A 19110-nucleotide genomic window follows, 5' to 3' on the forward strand; every position below is an offset into this window, starting at 1 on the left:
ACAAATTCTCATAACAATTGAAAACACTTTTAAACCTTCCTTTGGTAGAAGTAAAAGCATGTTGTATACCAAGAAGCCACCTTCCTTTGAAGGGGAGGTGAGGGACCCCGAGTCAGGTGCAGATGGACCATTGCTCGTTGAGAAAGCCTGAGGACTGTGGAGGCTTTAGGTACCTCAGAGGAGCGGGAGAGCCTAATGACTCTGTCTGTCCTTATTATGCCCTGCTATTGTGGTGGATACTGAAGCTGTAGGTAATGTGATCCGTGACTTACCTCTTTCTCTTTAAGAACTTTGCCCTCGTGCCCTGCTTATCACATTTTGTTTCCTGTGCTGTCCTCCAGGATGAAGAGCTCTTGAATGAATAGTGTCTTGTCCCAAAGGTCATCCAGTCAGTCTCATAGAAAGGCAAGAGACAAGTTATCAGAGTTCACAGGGCTTGTGGTAAGAACAGAAGGAGAGAGGAGAGTTGTAACTTGTGTTGGGAAGGAGTGGTCATCAGACCTTCCTGTGCCCCCGTTGCCTGCTTGACTGCCCAGGCCTGGCCTTTCTAATCCTGTTGGGCAGGATGCTGTCCTGATGGCTGTGATCAGGCAGGTGTGGAAGACTGTATTGAGATGGGTTTTTCACTTTTGCTCCTCCAGCCTAGGGGCCTGTCTCTTTTTCATCGTGCTCTTTCCATTCACTTAATACTATTTTAGAAGTCCTTGAAATAATCTGCATCATTCATCTTCTGTTTATCCTGAGATCTAGTTCAGGATTCATCACCTCTTTGACATCATTTGTGAAAATCAAATTTCCAGCCAAGGCAGAGGTGACCTGTATTTCTCCTATGCCATGCAACTCATCCTCATGTATTGTTATTTGTTTACATGTCAAGAATGAAAACTTGGGGAATGAGACAGTAACATGTGCAGTTCTGTCTTCAGCTGTCACACTTTGAGTATTCAGAAGGGGTTGGGTGGGTTAGTGGGTGCAGTATGCTGAAGGGACAGAGAGAACACATTTTTAGCATGGACAAGACAGTTGTTTTTGCCTCGTGCTTCCAAAAAAGGATACACAGCAGAGGATAGAATTGTGTGGTATGGAGAATGAGCATGGGACATGCCATTCTTTTTCAGAGTAGAAACTAAATGGTTGGCAAGAGGTAACATCATCGTTATGTGGGATCCTTGTTGAAACAGTAAACTTCATCTGTGTGAAATAAGATGATGACTTTGTGAGACAGGTTATAATTAATGTGAGGATTAACTGAGATTTTCTAGGTAATAAGCTCCCTGCCTTGCACGCAGTGAGGTCTCTCTGGGGTAAATCATAGATAGCTATTAATGCTATTGGCCTCTCATGTGTGATAGAATCAGATAGCTCCTGCTGTAAAGTCCCAAGACAACATTCTTCCCATTTCAGAAATGAAAATTCTTGAATTCTTGGGTGATCACAAAATGGGTGCCTAGGTGCTAGGATTTATCACAAAGTCACACATCCTCCTCCCACTTCCTTGGAATGCAGCACAGTGCTTTTATTGGGAAAAGAAGTACCTGCTGGTTTCCTGGGCAAGCTCTACTCTTGCTATCACCTGGCTCTACAAGAGATTTTTCACATGAGCTAGCACACAGGGGTCTTTCTGGTTGTTTCAGAGAACATAGGCTGTGCCTTCATGTCATTATTTGGTACGACGCAAATATAGCTCTCCCTTGCTGTCACTCATGGAGTATGTATTGAGCTGCCCTAGGTTGGACCTTGTACTAAGTATGACAACTACTGATAAGATTCAGCCTGTGCCCTTCCTTGGATTGCAGAAGCCCAGAGACACGGGGTAATGGAAAAGATGCTTTAAAGGCAGCCTGGGAGTTCTGAGTTTTAAAGGACAATCGCAGCCTGCAATCCTATCAAGAATTCAAGAACTAATTGTGGGAGAGAACATGATTGGGGTGCAACTGTGTATTTGCTGTGATTGAAAAATAAACCTAGGGATGCAAAGGAGCCAGTTTCTGCAGGCTCTCCCTCTAAGGCACCTGTCTCTAAGCCTGGGAATGGAGTGGCTGGATTCATATTTTAGGACAGTTCTCTGACTTTATCATAAGGGACTCCCAGAGGAAGTCATTGCAGCATTCAGGGAAGTATCTCTAGAGATGTTTTACATTGTGTTCATCCTTGGGCTTTCAAAATAACGTTCTCTTCCCTTAATTTCTTTTGCAGTAGCCCTGAGGGATAAGTAGGCAATAAATGAGGATGCAGCTTCTGAGACCTGGCTTACCTTAGGTCGTATCGGGAAACTTGATGCAATAGGTCTTATACTCAACAGTCTTAGAGCATGATGTCAAAATGTTTTAATAAGATGCTGAGAATGCTTGAAGGTATTCCACCATCTGCCTGTATTTTATACTCATACCTATTGATTATACTGTCAGCTCCTGAAAATCCCACACTATTAACTTTGATATGCCTTTGATACATGCCAGAACCACAGTAGGCACCACCAGAAACTCGCTAGCCTGTTTCTTATCCAGCACCATTGCAGGGCTAGGAAAGGAGAAATTTACCAAAAGAAAAAAAAATGTTCTGTTCATTTTCACTGTTATGTGTTTCACGCACACCAGTTGCACAACTTCCGTGTTCAGAACACGGCTCAAGGATCTGTGGAGAGTCCAAATTGGAAACAATTAAATTTTGCATAAAAAGAGTTTTGTCATAAATCAAACCTGTCTTATTCAGATCTCATGTAATAAATTTCGTGGCTTTTACAACTGATTTTTTTAAAATGGGTGTTGGGTGTTGAAATCAAAGACCACTTGCTCGGGATGATGCTGATGATTAAGCTTATACATTTGCCTTGCATTATTTTGTGCACTAATTAAGTGTAAGTTGGTATTTTTCCAAATGGGTATTTTTGAAACAATGAAACAAAAAAAGCCATTAAAGGATCCTGTTTATTATAGAAGAAATTTCAGCTTGATTAGAGGCCCAACAATGATGCTGCATAAATAACAACTGCTTTGGGGATCATAATAGTCAGATGTGAAGGTTTTTTGTTTGTTTGTTTGTTTGTTGTTGTTGTTGTTTGTTTGTTTTTGTTAGCCTGTCCTCTACTGAGTTAGCACTGAGGTTAGTAATGTAATGGCTGTCTAACTGACCTGGAGGAATGCTTATGGAAGAATGCTTATGGCAGCAATATTCCTAGGAAAAAACAAAGTGAAGTTCTTTCTTTCATTTCTTTTACCTAAAAAAATGATTTGTTTATTTTTATTTTATGTGAGTTGATGTGTTGCTTGCATGTGTGTCTGAGGATGTCAGATCCCCTGGAACTGGAATTACACACAGTTGTCAGATGCCATGTGGGTGCTTGGGAATTGAACTTGGGCCCTGTGAAAGAGTAGACAAGTGCTCTTAACTACTGAGCCATCTCTCCAGCACTGAAAAGTCCAGGTCTAAGTTAGTCTACCTTAGAATCTGTGCTCTTAAAGGGATTTGTTGAACTGATTCATTTATTTTCCTGGTCTGCCTGTTGATGAGGGAAGCTTTTGGGGCAGAGAGGGAACTCTAAAGGAATAGAGGAACTAGATTAGAAAACAGACCCTGTAGATTCAAGGCCATTCTCCAGCTTATTGACTAATTTTGGGTAATCCCCTAGACCTCTGGTTCCTTATTTGTGAAGGGAGGTTTTCTGGTTATGTTTTTCACAGATTCTGAAATGTGTGTTTTTGTTATGTTATATTGTAACATGCATGTCTAGAAACAACAGTTTATTGTATAGCAGAGTTAAATTATGGTGGTAGTTCCCCTAACACAGTATTGTACAAAATAATCATGAGTCATATAGGCAGTGACTCTAGCTTTGTCAGAAGATGATAGTATTTGCCCAATCTCCCAAGCTCTTATGAACATCAAATCAGATACAGCCTCTGGTTGTACTGATAGAGCCAGGAAAGGCACATTTGGGCATGCCTTAATGAACTTTTCCTCTTTTGAGTTTGTTATGGTGAAATTTTGTTTCTATGCATCTTAAAAACAAATTGAGAAGGGATGGAAAGTACAAATTGAAAATATATGAATCGAGATACCAAGTAGTTTTCTTGTGCATTTGCAATAGCAAAAGAATTTCCATGGGATCTTAGAGTTGGTTTCCTATGTGGTTTTTTTTTTTTTTCACATACTACTTAAGTCATATTGGTCCTACTCAAAGGAGAAAACTCTGTGACATATTGATATATTTAAAGTAAAATAATCCCCACTTGATATAACACCTAATAGGATATAATTTTTACAAGTTGAAACTTTAGTTATTAATTATAAAAGAATCTTTTAATAGTCCTGACTTATTATTATTAATTTCCAGTGTTTTTATTAGGGTCTTAAAGTGCTTTGGGGAGGCTTGTCATACCAGCTTTCAAGTTAGGATTGAATGATGAATCCCTATGTAAGGCCACTTTTCCAGAGATAATTTAATTTAAAAGTAACCAATTGTCCCCTCATTATTTCTCTTTCATCTTGTAGCAAGAACTCTGAGGAAGGCCACTTTTAGGTAGGTGATCAGGTGGGATGGGCTGAAGGTCATGAATTTTGTTTTGGAAAAATTAAATTTGCAATGAGTTTGAGGCATCCAAGTAAAGATGTTGAGTAGGTGTTGAGGTTGAATCTGTGAGTCAGAAATAAAAATGTGGCATTTTGGTGTAGAGATGGTAGGTGAAGGCTCAGTATTGGATGAGATCACCTAGGAAACAAGGAACATTAAGGGGAGGTTGACAAGCCACCTTCAGCCAGCAAACCTGTTTAATTTTGAGTATAGAATGTTTTAAAAATATTTGAATGAGTTGCTGCACTGTATGCTTATGACTTTTTGGTTGCCCAGAATATATTTTCTGTGTTGTTAACAGTGAATGTTCTTTTGAGACAATCTCTGCCCTCTGATCTCAGGCCTTGGGCTTTAGACAAAGTTCTGGCTCTGGTTCCAAATGAAGTAGGTGGCTCAGGGTGGGTGACAGTGAGGGTGGTAAGATCTATAATAAAATAGAGCCAACACTCATGTTTAGTGTTACTTGGTACAAGCCAAAACTGCTGGCTACTGTATGAAAAGTCAAAGGGTTGAAATTCTGGCAACTGCAGTAATTAAAATTCTTTCTAGTGCAAGTAAAAGAACTCCTGGTTCAAACTGGGTTACACCCAAAGGAGAATTTACTGGCTTGTTTAGCTAAAAAGCCTAGAGCTGTGGCTTATCATAGGGTTGAATTAGAGTAATCAGCCCAGCTTCCTATCTGGAGTCTACTTCTTTATTGTCCCCATGCTCAGGTAAGCTCTGTCTACCCTACCATCCCAAAGCACTTGCTGGACCTCTAGTTCATGTTCTGCCAGTTTTAGGCAAAAAAACGAATCTCTCATAGATCTTCCACAGCCTCAGCATTCTCTCCATTTGAGCTAACTTAGATTACAAGGCTACTTTTGGTCAGGACATTTTGCCGGGGCTGTAGCTAGAGACACTTGAGGTTGAGTAAGAATGCCTTAGTGCAGGATTTGGTGTGTGTATTAGAATTTTCTTATAAAGGAATAAAACTGATAAAATTCATTTTATACATTCATACATACACATATATGTGGTGTGTGTGTATGTACGTGTGTGTACAAATTAGTTATTTATAGCCTATTAAAAGGGAATTTATTATAGTAGCTTACAGGCAGTGGTCCGGTAGTCCGACAATGGCTGTCTCTCAGCAGAAAGACCACCAATTAGGTAGTTTTTTAGACCATAAGACTGGATGTCTCAGTAGTACCAATCCGGTGCTGGAGTCCAGGAGGATTCCTAGAGAACTGTCGGTCTTTGGTGTATGTTGGAGTCCCAAAGAAAGAGTTTCTAATACTAGGGAAGGAATGCCTCAGCAACAGGGTAGATGAACATGCCAGTGAGAGTGAGGACAAGCAGACAAAAAGCAAAAGCTCCCTTTGTCCATCCATGCTCTTTTATGTGTGCTGCCACCAGAAGGTGTGGCCCAGATATTGGATGGGCCTTCTTACCCAAAACGATCTAGTTAAGAAAAGCCCTCAAAAGTGTGTCCAGCTGCTTGGATTTTAGTTGGTTATAGATGTAATCAGGTTGATAGCCGTGAGGAGCCACCACAGTGTGTTAAAATGCTTGACTGGAAGGGTATGGTTGACAACTTAAATGAAAAGGAGAACGAAGGGGAAACTGATGAGTCAGAGAAGGTGGAATGGAGTTGAATCCCAAACCCAAATGAAGTTGTTGGCCTTAGACTAGAAAAGGGAGCAGAATACAACAGAGGGCAGAAGTTCAAGGTTGATACAGATGTACCTTAGCCTAGTAAAAGTGGGTTGCTTGGAAAGATGGTTTTCTTTGTAGTCTGAGAATGGGGGTGGCCCTGTATGTGTCAGAGGGATAGAGGTTTGACAGTGATGAGATCACCCAACACTTCTGAGAGCTTATTTGCAGCTGCTACTCACACATTTTGAGTGACACTTATCAGACTGTGTGTGTCTTTCTCTAGTGCCAAGGGGCTCAGCTCTAGACATAGAGTTACAGTAGGCATCACCTGCAGCTGGAGTTGGTCAGGAAGTGAGCAAAAGTAAGTTCAGGACATTGGGTAATAGTGTTATGGGAAATGTGCTATTAAGAGACGGCCTTTAAAAAGTAAGACGGTGAGAATGGATGTGAAATTAAACTTTTAATGAGGCAGAAATTGTTGATCACAGTGAAAGAGAACAATGTCAGTGGGCTTGGATGTTGAAAGTGTCTATGCTGATGTCAAGATTAGGTAAGAAAGAAGGATTTGGACTAGCATTCAAATGAGGTAATTGGGTGGTTGTTTACTAAGAATTTATTTTCCGTTTCCTTTAAACCTCTGAGTCAATGAAGAGACTCAAGTAAATGATCTTTGCCCATCTGTCTGTTCTTGATATGTGTACTAGGAGCAGTGCTTTCCAATGTGTCTTTCATCACTTGTTGTTACACTGCTAAAGAAATGTTATCTTGCACTCAGTAACGGGGACGTTTTGTTGCTTGATTTTGCCTTATGTGGTCATGCTGCTTCAGAAGCTGACTGGCAGTGGAGTCAGAACCTTCAGGAACAGGCCCATTTTAACTGAATCTTGTGTGGCTCCGGCTGTGATACACTTGGAAGGGAAAGGAAGTAGGAAGCCATGTGGAGACATCTGTTGTCATGTGTAAAGTGTATCGGGCTTGCCAGTAACTGGAGCCAAGCAAGCCCACTACTCCGTAATTTAACTGAGCTCAAAATATTCCTCAGAATGTAAAGCACCCCAGCTAGCACTCCTTATACTTGAGAGGAGTTTGAAATACTCATAAAGGCAGAAAAAGAAAAAAAAAAAAAAGAACTTGGTCTTAATAATATAATTCTAAGTCTGATCATCCTCAAACATCGAAAGGGTGTGATGAAAATCCTCAAACAGTGATCAGAATGCCAAAACCTTTCATCGGGAAAAAGAGATAGAAGGTTTTTTGCACATGCAATCTTTTAGACTCTATTCAACATTCATTACTAAGTCTGAAAGGATTAGGGAATAACAAAGTGGAAGACAGAGGTGCTCACCTGCTTAAGCTGAGGGTGTTAGGAAAGACGGAAGAGGAGTCATGGTGGTGGAGGCTGTGATGGCGGTGAGGCGGTGATGGTGGTAATGGTGATGGAGGCTGGAGGCGGTGATGGCGGTGGAGGCAGTGATGGTGATGGAGGCGACGGCAGCAGTGGCGTGGTAGTAGCAATGTACCACTCAGTGCTCAAGGTGTCTGCCGTACAGTGCAGTGTTTTGATGTTATAGTAGAGCTTTGCTGCCACTAGGCAGATCAGTTCAGTCTGCTCTCTTTAAAGCTCTTTTTGTTCTTCCTCAAGGAACTTAACTTGTCCACCCCTGGTTTTGCTTTTATTTTTCTCCATCCTAGTGCAAGTTTTTTTCCCCTCCATGTCTCATTATCTCATTCCTTAAAAAGAACCAACCAAACAAAACACAGATATAAAAATACGAGAAAAAGAGAACCCCAAACAAGTCTATAAGGTGTTGGATCTTTCCTTTCTCAGATTTTCTTGCATTTGTATTTTGTGGAATTTGCTGTTGTATGTTTAATAGAGCCGTAGCTTATCAGGGTTGTGAGAAACTATATTTCCCCCACACACACCCCCCTCGCACTAAGACATGAATCACTTCTCTGAATAATTCAAGACTTAACCCTTTAAAATATTTTAAAAATTATTTTTAATTAGGTTCACTTGTGTGTGGTAGTATATTAGTATGTGCACATGAGTTCAGGTGCTTGCAGAGGCCAGAGATGTTGGATCTCTCTAGAGTTAGTCATAGGCAGTTATGAGCTGCCTGGTCCCCTGCAAGAGCAGTTGGTATTCCTAACCACTATGCCATCTCCCGCACTCCAAAGACTTAATAATCTTGACAGCTTTCCCTTTCCATGAAATATTCACCAGTCCTGAGACCTGTATTCTGGAGCTTCAGCCTTTTGAGGATTGCTTCTGTTTTCTCTAAGGAGAACAAGGAGTTGTCGATGAACATTGCCCCTCCACTGTTCTGTTTTACTCATGGAATGGTTTCTCCTTTCTCTGCAAATGACTCAATTACCAGCTCTGTTCTTAGCATTTTCCTAAAGACAAATGCTTAGTCAGTTCTGTGCATAAGTCTTCTTGTAGCTGTTTATTCTTCTGTGTTTTCATGGACATCTTCACTAAGCATTTTAAATCCTGAAAAATGGAGAAGTAAAGAATAAAGCCACCTAGCAATGCTTCTTGGCCTTAATGGAACAGAAGGCAGAGGAGTTGAATATAACCATGCAACCCTCTCTTTCTTAAGATCTTTCAGAAAGTCTTAATTAAGATCCAAATTGAGGAGACTGGGCATAGTGTCAAACACCTTTAATCCCAGCACTTGCAAGGCAGAGGCAGACAGATCTCTGTAAGTTCAAGGCCAGCCTGGAACTACACAGTGAGTTTCAGGACAGTCAGAGCTACACAGTGAGACCCTGTCTTGAAAAAATAAAACAAAGCATGGTGACAGATATGGATTTATTTGTAATCTTTTACATATTGAGATCCAGTAATGCCAGCACCATTTGTTGAAGATACTTTCTTTTTTCCATTGTATAGTTTTGGCTCCTTTGTCAAAAACCAGGTGTTCATATGTGCATGGATTAATGTCAGGGTCTTCAATTTGATTCCATTGGTCCATATGTCGGTTTTTATACCAGTACCAAGCTGTTTTTATTACTATAGCTCTACAGTAGAGTTTGAGGTCAGGGATGGTGATGCCTCCAAAGGTTGCTTTATCGTATAGGATTCTTTTAACTATCCTGGGTCTATTGTTTTTCCATATGAAGTTGAGTATTTTTCTTTCCAAGTCCGTGAAGAATTGTGTTGGGATTTTGATGGGGATTGCATTGAATCTGTAGATTGCTTTTGGTAAGATTGCCAAGTGGATCAAAGACCTGAACATAAATCCAGTTACACTAAACTTAATAGAAAAGAAAGTAGGAAGCACTCTTGAACACATTGGCACCGGAGACCATTTCCTAAATAAAACACCAACAGCACAGACCCTGAGCACAACAATTAATAAATGGGACCTCTCGAAACTGAGAAGCTTTTGCAGGGCAAAAGACACAGTCAATAAGACAAAAAGACAGCCAACAGAATGGGAAAAGATCTTCACCAACCCCACATCTGACAGAGGATTGATCTCCACAGTATATAAAGAACTCAAGAAACTGGACATCAAAATACTGAACAGTCCAATTAAAAAATGTGCTAAAGAGCTAAACAGAGAATTCACAAAACAAGAAATACAAATGGCTGAAAGACATTTAAAGAAATGCTCGACATCCTTAATCATCAGAGAAATGCAAATCAAAACGACTCTGAGATACCACCTTACACCTGTCAGAATGGCTACGATCAAAAACACCAATGACAGTCAATGTTGGAGAGGATGTGGAGCAAAGGGAACACTCCTCCACAGTTGGTGGGAATGTAAACTTGTACAACCACTGTGGAAATCAGTATGGCGGTTTCTCAGAAAATTAGGAATCGAACTACCTCAAGACCCAGCCATCCCACTCTTGGGCATATACCCAAGGAATGCTGATTCATACCATAAAGATACATGCTCAGCTATGTTCATAGCAGCACTATTTGTAATAGCCAGAACCTGGAAACAACCTAGATGCCCGCCAACAGAAGAATGGATGAAAAAAATGTGGTGCATATACACAATGGAGTACTACTCAGCAGAGAAAAACAATGAAAGCATGAAATTTGCAGGCAAATGGATGGAACTAGAAAAAATCATCCTGAGTGAGGTAACCCAAACCCAGAAAGACAGTCATGGTATGTACTCACTCATAAGTGGATTCTAGATATAAAATAAAGAACAATTAGACCACAACCCATAGAACCATGAAGGCTATATATATAGCATGGAGGTCTCTAGGACGACTGTGGCTTATAATAAATTTCGGTTTTACTCAATTCTTGAAAAAAAATAGCTAAATGAATGGAAACATATGGGCTCCCAGCTGGATCAGGCCCTCTGAATAGGTGTGACAGTTGTTTGGCTTCATCTGTTTGGGAGGCAACTAGGCAGTGTGACCAAGTCCTGTGCTCATTACATGAGTTGGCTGTTTGAAACCTGGAGCTTATGCAGGGACACTTGGCTCAGACTGGGAGGAAGGGACTGGACCTGCCTGGACTGAGTCTACCAGGTTGATTGCAGTCCTCGGGGGAGGATTTGCCCTGGAGGAGGTGGGAATGGGGAGTGGGTTGGGGGTAAGGGGAGGGGGTGGGAGGGGGGAGAATAGAGGAACCTGTGGCTGATATGTAGAACTGAATGGTATTGTAAAATAAAATAAATAAAATTAAAAAAAATAAAACAAAGTAATAAAAGAGTGATGCTCATAATGCCAAGCATAGAGTTTGGTGTCAATTTATGGTAGACATTCTTATGAGGACTGTCTGGCTGATCAGGAAGTATGTACAATGGAAATTCAGGATTCTTTTGGTTTTGTCTATTTATTTATTTATTTATTTATTTATTTATTTATTTATTTATTCATTCATTTCATTTACTTACTTATTTGTTTGTTTGTTTTTGTTTTAAATCAGAACCTTACCTTTAAAGCTGGGAAGACACAGGCCAAGAGAGGTTTGTACCCAAACCAAGAGAAACTGTTTACATTGGCAAATTATAACTAGGAGTCAGTTCTCTGAATTTTAAAGCCAAGATTTTTTTTTTTTTTTTTACCACCTCAAGGTGAATGACTCTTAGGAAGTCATCCTTACTGTAGGAGTGTGCAAAATTAGGAGGAAAGAGCTAGAAGGTGTATGTGTGAAGAAAGTTGTAGCCCTGGATGGTGATGCCAATGAGGAGTCTCAAATCTAGGTTCTGGTGACATGGTGGTATGTCACTTTACTCTCTGATGGTTGCCTTCTATATGTGGTACTTCTTAGAAAACTCTGTGCCAGTGTCTTGGAGAGTCTGAAGTTCTCACAATGCCCAGAGAGGATCTCTTCCATCACTCTCTGTGAGATGTTTATAGATCAAGATATTTTTCAAATAAATTAGTGGAAACATTAGGTAGATTGATTAAGGCAAAGCAGAGGAAACCTCTGTTAGAGTCCTCAAATGCTGTCTGATGGTATTCTTAGTGTTTGGTTAGTTGGAAAAGCTAGTGGTTAGTTTATACATTCCAAGTAATTTAGCCAGGGGTCACAAAGCTATTAGTTCATATACAGAGGAGGGCAATAAACGGCTATTAATAGGCCTAAAGGTGGCCAAGATAACTTGGTTATGAACTTGTAACATCCCAAACTCTGTACAATACTGAAGATCTAATCAGTTAACTAGCCTTGCAGCAGGTTCAGTTAAGTACAGCTTTTTTGTGAACATCCATTTACACAGAGATCAGCCAAAAATGTTCTCTGGATGTGCTGAGTTGGACACAGTATATAATTGTATTGTTGCTATGGAAAAGTCTACACTGCAGTTCTTTCCTTAGGGAGATTTATAGTGATCTGTGACCACCAACATCTGGACAGAGGGAAAATTCAGGGTGGATGCAGGAGCAGAAGGAAAAAGTGTTGAATTTGAACAAGCAGATGGCTGGCGGAATCAGTCCTCGTGGGTTAGACTCATGTTGGAGAGCTCAGCCTCCTACCACCCGTCTGCCCCACCCAGCTGCCTGCTAAGATCCGAGGCCAGGGGAACACAACCAGTCCATGAAGTAAATGCTGTTCTAGAAGCTGCTTCTGTGTGTGTGTTTGTTTGTTCCTAGAGTCCAAAGTCAACTTCCTTGGACGTGCTGTTCTTTGGTGTCCCAGGAGGGATTGCTAACAGGGAAGTCAGTCACAAGGAGGCACCTTTAGCCAGTGAGCATGCCTTGCTGGTTCACACAGAAGATCTAATCCTTGAATACAGAGCATCCTTACCTGACATTTCAGCCTTTCATCCAGTGACCGTCCAATGCTTCCCATGTCCCCAGCACTTCCCCTCCTAATTTCCTGTCCTCCCTCCTTGAACGCATCAAGCTTCACCTTTTTCAACACTAGTTTTCCTAAATTCTTTTCTCCTAAAAGTATGGTGGGGATTTAGTATAACTAGAAAAGACATCCCTCAAACAAAGGACTTTGGAGGTTAGGTCCCGAATTTCCTATTATGTCAGAAATGGTGTGGTTGTGTGATTCTAGGTTCAAAAGGTTGGGAAACAGCAGCCATTCATGGCTAGGGAAAGCAAACAAGAATCTAACAACATTTTTATTTCTTTTTCTGGAGAAAAAGTTAGTTTTTAGAGAGAAGGAAATACAAGTGTTGAGGTTTAAGCAGCATTCACTGAGAAAGCTAAACAATTAGAACTTTATAGAATTTTTCCTCCTTAGCTTAAGAAAAGAAAAAAATAATCAAGAGGGGCTTCAAAGCATAGTAGAGCATAATAGGTAGTGGGCTTTGCTGAGGATGCATGGCCAGGCATTTTCAAGCCCTGTTCCAACAGCCACATTATACACCTGTTTATCTTTTATGGTGTAGCTGAGAAACCTATGAAGGCCTTCAGTTTCCCAAGGTCACACATATCTAATAAATGGCAAATCAGTGACTTTGGCCTTGACAATCTGGCCCAAAGCTCACATTGTAACAAAACCAAACAGCCATATAATGAGTCAATTTGATTTTTTTCTCTCAATTGTGGGCAGTCTCTATAATGTATCTATCACAGGAATGGTAGTAGTTTCAGATTTCTTTCTTTTCTGTTTTTGTTTGCTCATTTACTTGCGGAATTAAAAAAATAAGGCACGGTTTGGTCTAAATCAAGTTTAATTAGAACCACATGGAAAACATAACAGCTATCCATTCCAAATTTCTAACAGTTTTCTTTTTTCATGTTTATTATTAATGAAGAGTATAGTTTGTTCCTAAGTAGAATAATTGGAGACTGCATATTATTCAAAGCTATTGAGTATATCTTTAAGAACCTTTACCTAGAAGGACCATTTCCTCTAAAAAAATAATGTCCGTTTTTATATTTGTGGTGCATCTTCCCTAGGAGAATATAGTGTTATCAGGTGTTCAGTCTTGGCAAGAAACTAACATTCTCCTTCCTTCTCGAGCTGCTGGAAGAAGTAGACTGGGGAGGTGAGTGGAGAAAGCCTGTGTGTGGAGGTAGGCATGAAGGGCCGGCCCACAAGCACTCCCCTTCATCAGGCCCAGACCCTTCCCAGCCTGGGCTGCGTGTGCTGACACTGAGGGTCCAGAAGAACCTGAGATAATTCCTGAGTCGAGATTCTCCAAATCTAGTTTGTTTTTCAAACAGTTCTCCATAGTTTTGTCAAGGATAAGCTACTGGCTATCATCGACTTCCCCCCAACAAAACAAAGGCTTTTTTTTTTTTTCTTTTTAAATTCAGTTTTCAAGTTGACCAGAATAATTTTTGTTTTTGTCTTTTTCAGTTTGAACGAAATGGCTTGTCGTTCAGGCTAGTCTCACACTTAGAATCCTCCTGTCTCATCAGTGTGTTACTTCACTTGTCTTCACAAGTACTTTAAATATTTTTTGGGGGGCGGGGAATTTGAAGTTAGATGTTTATGAACTGGGTTTCATTTTTTTTCTCCTCATAAAATAGGATCACAGTTTTCTCAAAGTTTATGATTAAAGTTGAGAAGCTGTAAACACTGCTCACTTTGCTGCCCATGAACCTTTTTAAGGGCCACTGAGTAAAATTAGACATCCCTTTTCTTAAACAGTATGCCACTCAGAAGAAGAAAATAAATACAGAAGGAGCGGCATGTGCTGAAGCTTCCTGGGATGACAGAAAACACAGCTCTCAATAATTGGTTATTCCAGTCACACCAGGACATCAAAACTGTAGCAGAGCTCATTTGTGGTCATATCTGAAGATTTCAGCCATCCAAGGAAAAGCCTGAACTGGTCCTGGGGTTGAGGAATGGGTTTTCCATTCATTTTTGAAGCCAGGATCCAAATGGCTGCTCAACTGTCATACTTATTACTACTTTATTTTAAATTTTGCAGCTAATTGAACAAAACTCTGTAAGAAAACACCCTGAGATCCTAAAAGCCAAAAGAACAGTGATTGAAGCATTGGCCTCTCATTTCCCCAACACCCATGTCTCTGAAATGTGGATAGTAAAATCCCGTAAGTTTTTAGTACCTGTGGCCTCAGGAATCCTCTCTTATTCTGTTGCACTGCATTCAGTAGCATTTTGTTTCACTGCCCTTCCCACTAGCAAGCAGAAGCTTATCTTGGCTACGTGCATTTCTGTTTTCCAGGGGCATGGGGCAGTTTCCACGGTCAGAGCAGAAAGTGTGCTTTCAGAACAGCTGGCAGGGCTCTCTGAGGCGAGGTGCAGGCTTATGTTGAAAGACCCCCGGCTGAGATCTTTCTCCGGGAGAGACCCCAAACCCAGGGAACACACCGAAACCACAGATCAGATGCAAAAGCAAGAGGGTTTATTTAGACCAGGTACCTGGGGCGAAGTCTCTTGGAGGACTTGCGCACCTTCTTAGGGCAAGGGGGACTTTTTATGGGATCCCAGGGGCAGAGGCGCGGTTACAGAAGCGAGAAGCATAGTTACAGGGTCCCTATTGGTTGTTTCAAAGAAGGCCAGGGTGAACTTGGGGTCGCATGTGTGTGGCTGATTTGGCCTTGTCCAGGCCAGCTGCTTATTCTTCAAGGCCAGGGGCCCGCCATAAAATATCAACTGTCTTACTCCCAAGGCTGCTGACCACAGTTATCTTTTTCAAGGCTGGCCATAGCTATCTCTGTCAAGGCCGGGTAGCTGGCTATGGCTGTGAACTCCTGTTTTTCTGATTCCTGCAGAATGGCGTTTCTTAGGCTAAGTTATGGGGGGGAGCATTTCATTGGCCCAAAGCCCCATGTCCTCATAATGGAGCGGGGGTCTTTCATTCCCCCATTTTCTTTTGTACCAAATGAAATCTTTCATTTTAGGATGGAGAATAAGGGGTTAACTCTATCTCTGACTGTCTGAGCCTCTGATATTGCTGGGTTAGGATCAAAGCCTGGGCAACAGAAACCTTATCCTTGATGAATTGCACCAATCTGTTGAGGATGTATGACCCAAACAATAAAATGAGCAGGAGGACGATTAGGGGGCCCATAATGGTGGAGACAAGGGTCGTAAACCATGGTGACCTTTGGAACTATCTTTTAAATCTTTTCTGTTGAGCATGGCTACTTGGAGCTGTCTGAATTGGCCGGTCTCTATAAGGGCTGCAGTCTTGTATCTACCCCAGCAGCTATTCCGCCCATGGTAATTTTTTTCAGTAACAGGGCCAGCGTCAGGGAAACAGGCTCTCTGGTGATGCCCCTCCCAATGTCAGGAGGACTATTAGGGGGATCAAGGGGACCCCCGGGTGAGTTTTATCTTTAGTGGGTTTGGAGAGCGTTGAACTAGATGTCTCGGTGCCCTCAGCTTCGTCGGGTTCCTTGGCAGCCTTTACATGCGACGTGTGGACCCAAGCCGCTGTCCCGTCAACCTCGGCTCTAGGTTCCTAGATTGATGGCGTCGGACCCAGACAGAGTCCCCAATCTTGAATGGGTGAGGCACCACCGGGCGGTTCAGTTGTTCCCGGCAGGCAGGGGTTTTTACACCGTCTTTTGCATCAGTTGGAGGGCTAGTGGCAAAAGAGGAGATATCAGAGTAAAGGAAATTTACAATTGGTGGGGGAGCCCCATACATGATCTCGAACGGGGTTAGGCCATGAGGCCCAGGAGTGTTCCGGGCTCGGTAAAGGGCTAGGGGGAGTAGGAGCACCCAATCTCTAGTGCCAGTTGCAAGCATTAATTTGGTTAAAGTCTCCTTAATGGTTTTATTTGTACGTTCTACCTGTCCTAAGCTCTGGGGGCTGTATGCACAATGAAGTTTCCAATCAATCCCCAGTAGCCTGGCCACCTCCTGACTTACCTGGGAGACAAAGGTGGGCCCATTGTCTGACCCCAATATCTGGGGTATTTCATACCTGGGAAAGATGTCATCCAGGAATTTCTTGGTTACCACGTTAGCGGTCTTTTTTCTTGGTAGGCAAGGCCTCTGTCCATCTATGATGTAAGCTTGTCGCTCGGGGCTCCATTCCGCCCCCATTTTTTTTGTTAGTTCCTGGTCCTCCGGGCTTCCGCCATCCGGAGGGCCTGGGTCAGCGCGATCAGCTCTGCCTTTTGGGCCGATGTTCCAGGTGGCAGTGGTGAGGTCCAAACTATCTCCGATTCGGTGGTGACGGCTGCTCCGGCCCTCCGTTCTCCTTCTTGGAGGAAGCTGCTCCCATCCGTGTACCAGGCAGCAGGGTTGCGGGGTTGAGGGAGACAACTGGTCTGAACATCACTCGGTCTGGGGGCTGCTGGACCAGAGCTTTTACCGCATGGGAGGATAACACAGTTAATGGCTGTCCCAAAGTCAGTTTCCCTGCATCCTTGAGCAAAACAGCAATAGCGGCTTCCCCACGCAGACAGGGGGGCGGGCCATCCTGCAGCTACCGGGCTTTTATGGCCCCAATCTCTGTACCAGCATTCCTTTTGCAAAGCCTGAGTTCTCGTCCACGAACAGTTCAAAGGGCTAGGACTTGTAGGGGGGTCCCTTTGGGTCCTGTCCAGATGCCAGCTGAACCTTTTTCTCGGTGGTCCTTTGATACCTCCTGTTACCTGTGGCCCCCTGGACCAAAGCTGTGCGGTCACTGAGAGAGCTTCCGGTATGGGTCAGGACTGAATGTTGAGCCCCGGTGTCCACTAGGAAGGTCACTGGCTGCCCCCTAATCTTGAGAGTTATCCTAGGTCGGGGGGGAGGGGGTCTCCTGGCCTTGACCTCCCCAATCTTTCAGATTGAGGACCCTTGGCTTAGGTCTCCGAGACCCTTGAGGCTTTTTTTTTTTTTTTTTTTTGATCAGTCACGAGCCCAATGTCCTCTCTGTTTACAGTAAGCACTTTGTCTTTGTCAAGCAGTGTCCTTTTTAAGTCTCCCGTCCTAACGTCTTAACTCCCTCTCTGACCTGTCCCTGAGACATTACAGTGGCCAGGACTTTTTTGTTTGTTTTTCCTCTCCCTCCATGTCTCTCTAAGTCTTTTTTAAAAACGCGCTGCCGGCGTCTCTTTCTGGTAACCTGAGCCCAATCGGTAGGGGGTTAGAGCCCCTGGAGACCCGCTAAGAGCAACTGGCCATAGAGATGTAGGCGTTCCCTACCTTCGCTGCTTTGTCCCGCCTTCCTCGTAGGCGACCGGCAATTGGGGAGGAAGCAGGAACTCATCCTCCGCTGTTTGGGGGCCGCTGCAGGAGCCGCCGGTCCCTCCGGCGCTGTCGGGGGGGTTGTAACACTCGGGGCGGGGTGACTCGGCGTCCATGGGTGACGCCGCCCCCTAGTCACCTTTTTCATATTGGGCCGGAGCCGGTCGTGGCACATCGCTGCGGGTCGCCGGCCAGGGGGCGGTCCCTCGCCGACCCCATCCCCGGCCCCGCCTGCGTGCCCCTGCTACATCCCGTGTCCGCCTGCGCCGCCGCTGCCGACTGCGCTGCTCGGCCGCCCTCCGCGCTATCCACCGCCTCTCCGAGCGAGCGGCTGTGGGGCGTTGCCGGGACCGAGGCCGCCTGCGCCGCCGCAGGCTCCCCGCCACCCGGGTCCGGCTGGTCGCCGGCCCCGCCCCTGGCCCCGCCTGTGCCGCCGCGGGTCCCCGCGACCAGATTCCCCTGGTCTGCACCAGCTCTAAGTCGGCTGTTAGGCGCCACGCGGAAAACCACGGCCCGGCGGGGCGGACTCCTCCGCCCGCACGGGAGACATGGACAGCCGGGGAGAGCGGGGAGTGAGGGGAGCCCCCCCCAGCGCCGCCCCGGACCCCCGCGACCGCACCGCGGCCGCGCGGACGGGAGGAGGCGCGGGGAGCTCCGGCACCCGCCGCCGCCACCGCCATCACCGCTGACGGCCTGCGGGGACTGGGCAGGGGGCGTCCCGGCGCCCTAGCTTCCCGGCGGCCCCGCCTGCGCGTCGGCGCCATAACCTGCTGCCACCTGCGCACCCGCCTGCGCGTTCTCTTCTCCCGCACCCGCTTGCAAGCCTGCCCGCGCGCCCGCCTGCGCCGGAGCAGCGGCCTGCGGGGAGAGGAAAAGACTTGCTGGTGTGGGGTTAGGGAGGAACAGGGAGTGGGAGGGATCCGCCGATCTGGCTTCCTCGGCCCCGGGATTCGGCGAGCGCTGCTGCCGCCGGGGGGGGCAGAGGGGAAGAGAAACGGCTTAACCCATGGGGGAGGTTCTGTTGTCAGGAGTCTCTACATGGCAATGTATGGGACCTGGTCCGGGTGGCCATGGGGACTGGAAGCAAAAACTTTTTTTCTCCACCTGTGAAATAAGACTGAGGTTAAAGGTTCCCTGATGAGGCCATCTTATATCTATTTTTTTTTTTTCTTGATTACGACTCCTTCGTTGTTGGCTCGTGTCTTTACGTCTGACCAGTGTTTAAGCATGAGGCTCAAGGGGGTGGTGACAGTCTGTCCTATGGCTGTTTCTAGGAGGAGAACGGTTAAACAGAAAACAAAAAACGACAGACCAATATAAATAAGACTAACACTCGCTGCGCGGCTTCGGTTCCAAA

General features: G+C 44.2%; 2 protein-coding genes across 6 annotated transcripts in view; one reads left to right on the top strand and one right to left on the bottom strand.

Moving 5' to 3' along the window:
- Positions 1 to 19110, top strand: part of Stxbp6 (syntaxin binding protein 6) — a 250484-nt gene that overhangs the window by 21392 nt on the left and 209982 nt on the right. The gene's annotated exons all lie outside the window — the stretch shown is intronic.
- On the bottom strand, positions 14949 to 18029 carry LOC143268428 (uncharacterized). Of its 4 annotated transcripts, none has more exons than XR_013044312.1 (3): positions 17712 to 18029; positions 16501 to 16886; positions 14949 to 16155 (listed from the first exon to the last, which is right to left on the bottom strand). XR_013044312.1 is itself a non-coding variant. In XM_076550709.1 (2 exons), the coding sequence occupies exons 1-2, from the start codon at positions 17867 to 17869 to the stop codon at positions 16631 to 16633; spliced, it is 414 nt and encodes a 137-aa protein (XP_076406824.1). In that variant the 5' UTR covers positions 17870 to 18029; the 3' UTR covers positions 14949 to 16630. The 4 variants fall into 4 exon arrangements, 2 of the variants coding, with proteins under 2 accessions (XP_076406824.1, XP_076406825.1); XR_013044311.1 differs by having other exon boundaries at positions 16446 to 16886; XM_076550709.1 differs by having other exon boundaries at positions 14949 to 16886.

This window comes from Peromyscus maniculatus, chromosome 14 (assembly GCF_049852395.1).
Source record: "Peromyscus maniculatus bairdii isolate BWxNUB_F1_BW_parent chromosome 14, HU_Pman_BW_mat_3.1, whole genome shotgun sequence".
NCBI classification, from domain to species: Eukaryota; Metazoa; Chordata; class Mammalia; order Rodentia; family Cricetidae; genus Peromyscus; species Peromyscus maniculatus.

What these genes read in the sequence shown, in the direction of transcription:
- LOC143268428 (XM_076550709.1), bottom strand. Translation starts at nt 17,869, where the DNA reads ATGGACGCCGAGTCACCCCGCCCCGAGTGTTACAACCCCCCCGACAGC. An exon ending in GGCGGGACAAAGCAGCGAAG is followed by an intron (nt 16,887 to 17,711) that starts GTAGGGAACGCC and finishes ATGCGGTAAAAG; the next exon opens with CTCTGGTCCAGCAGCCCCCA.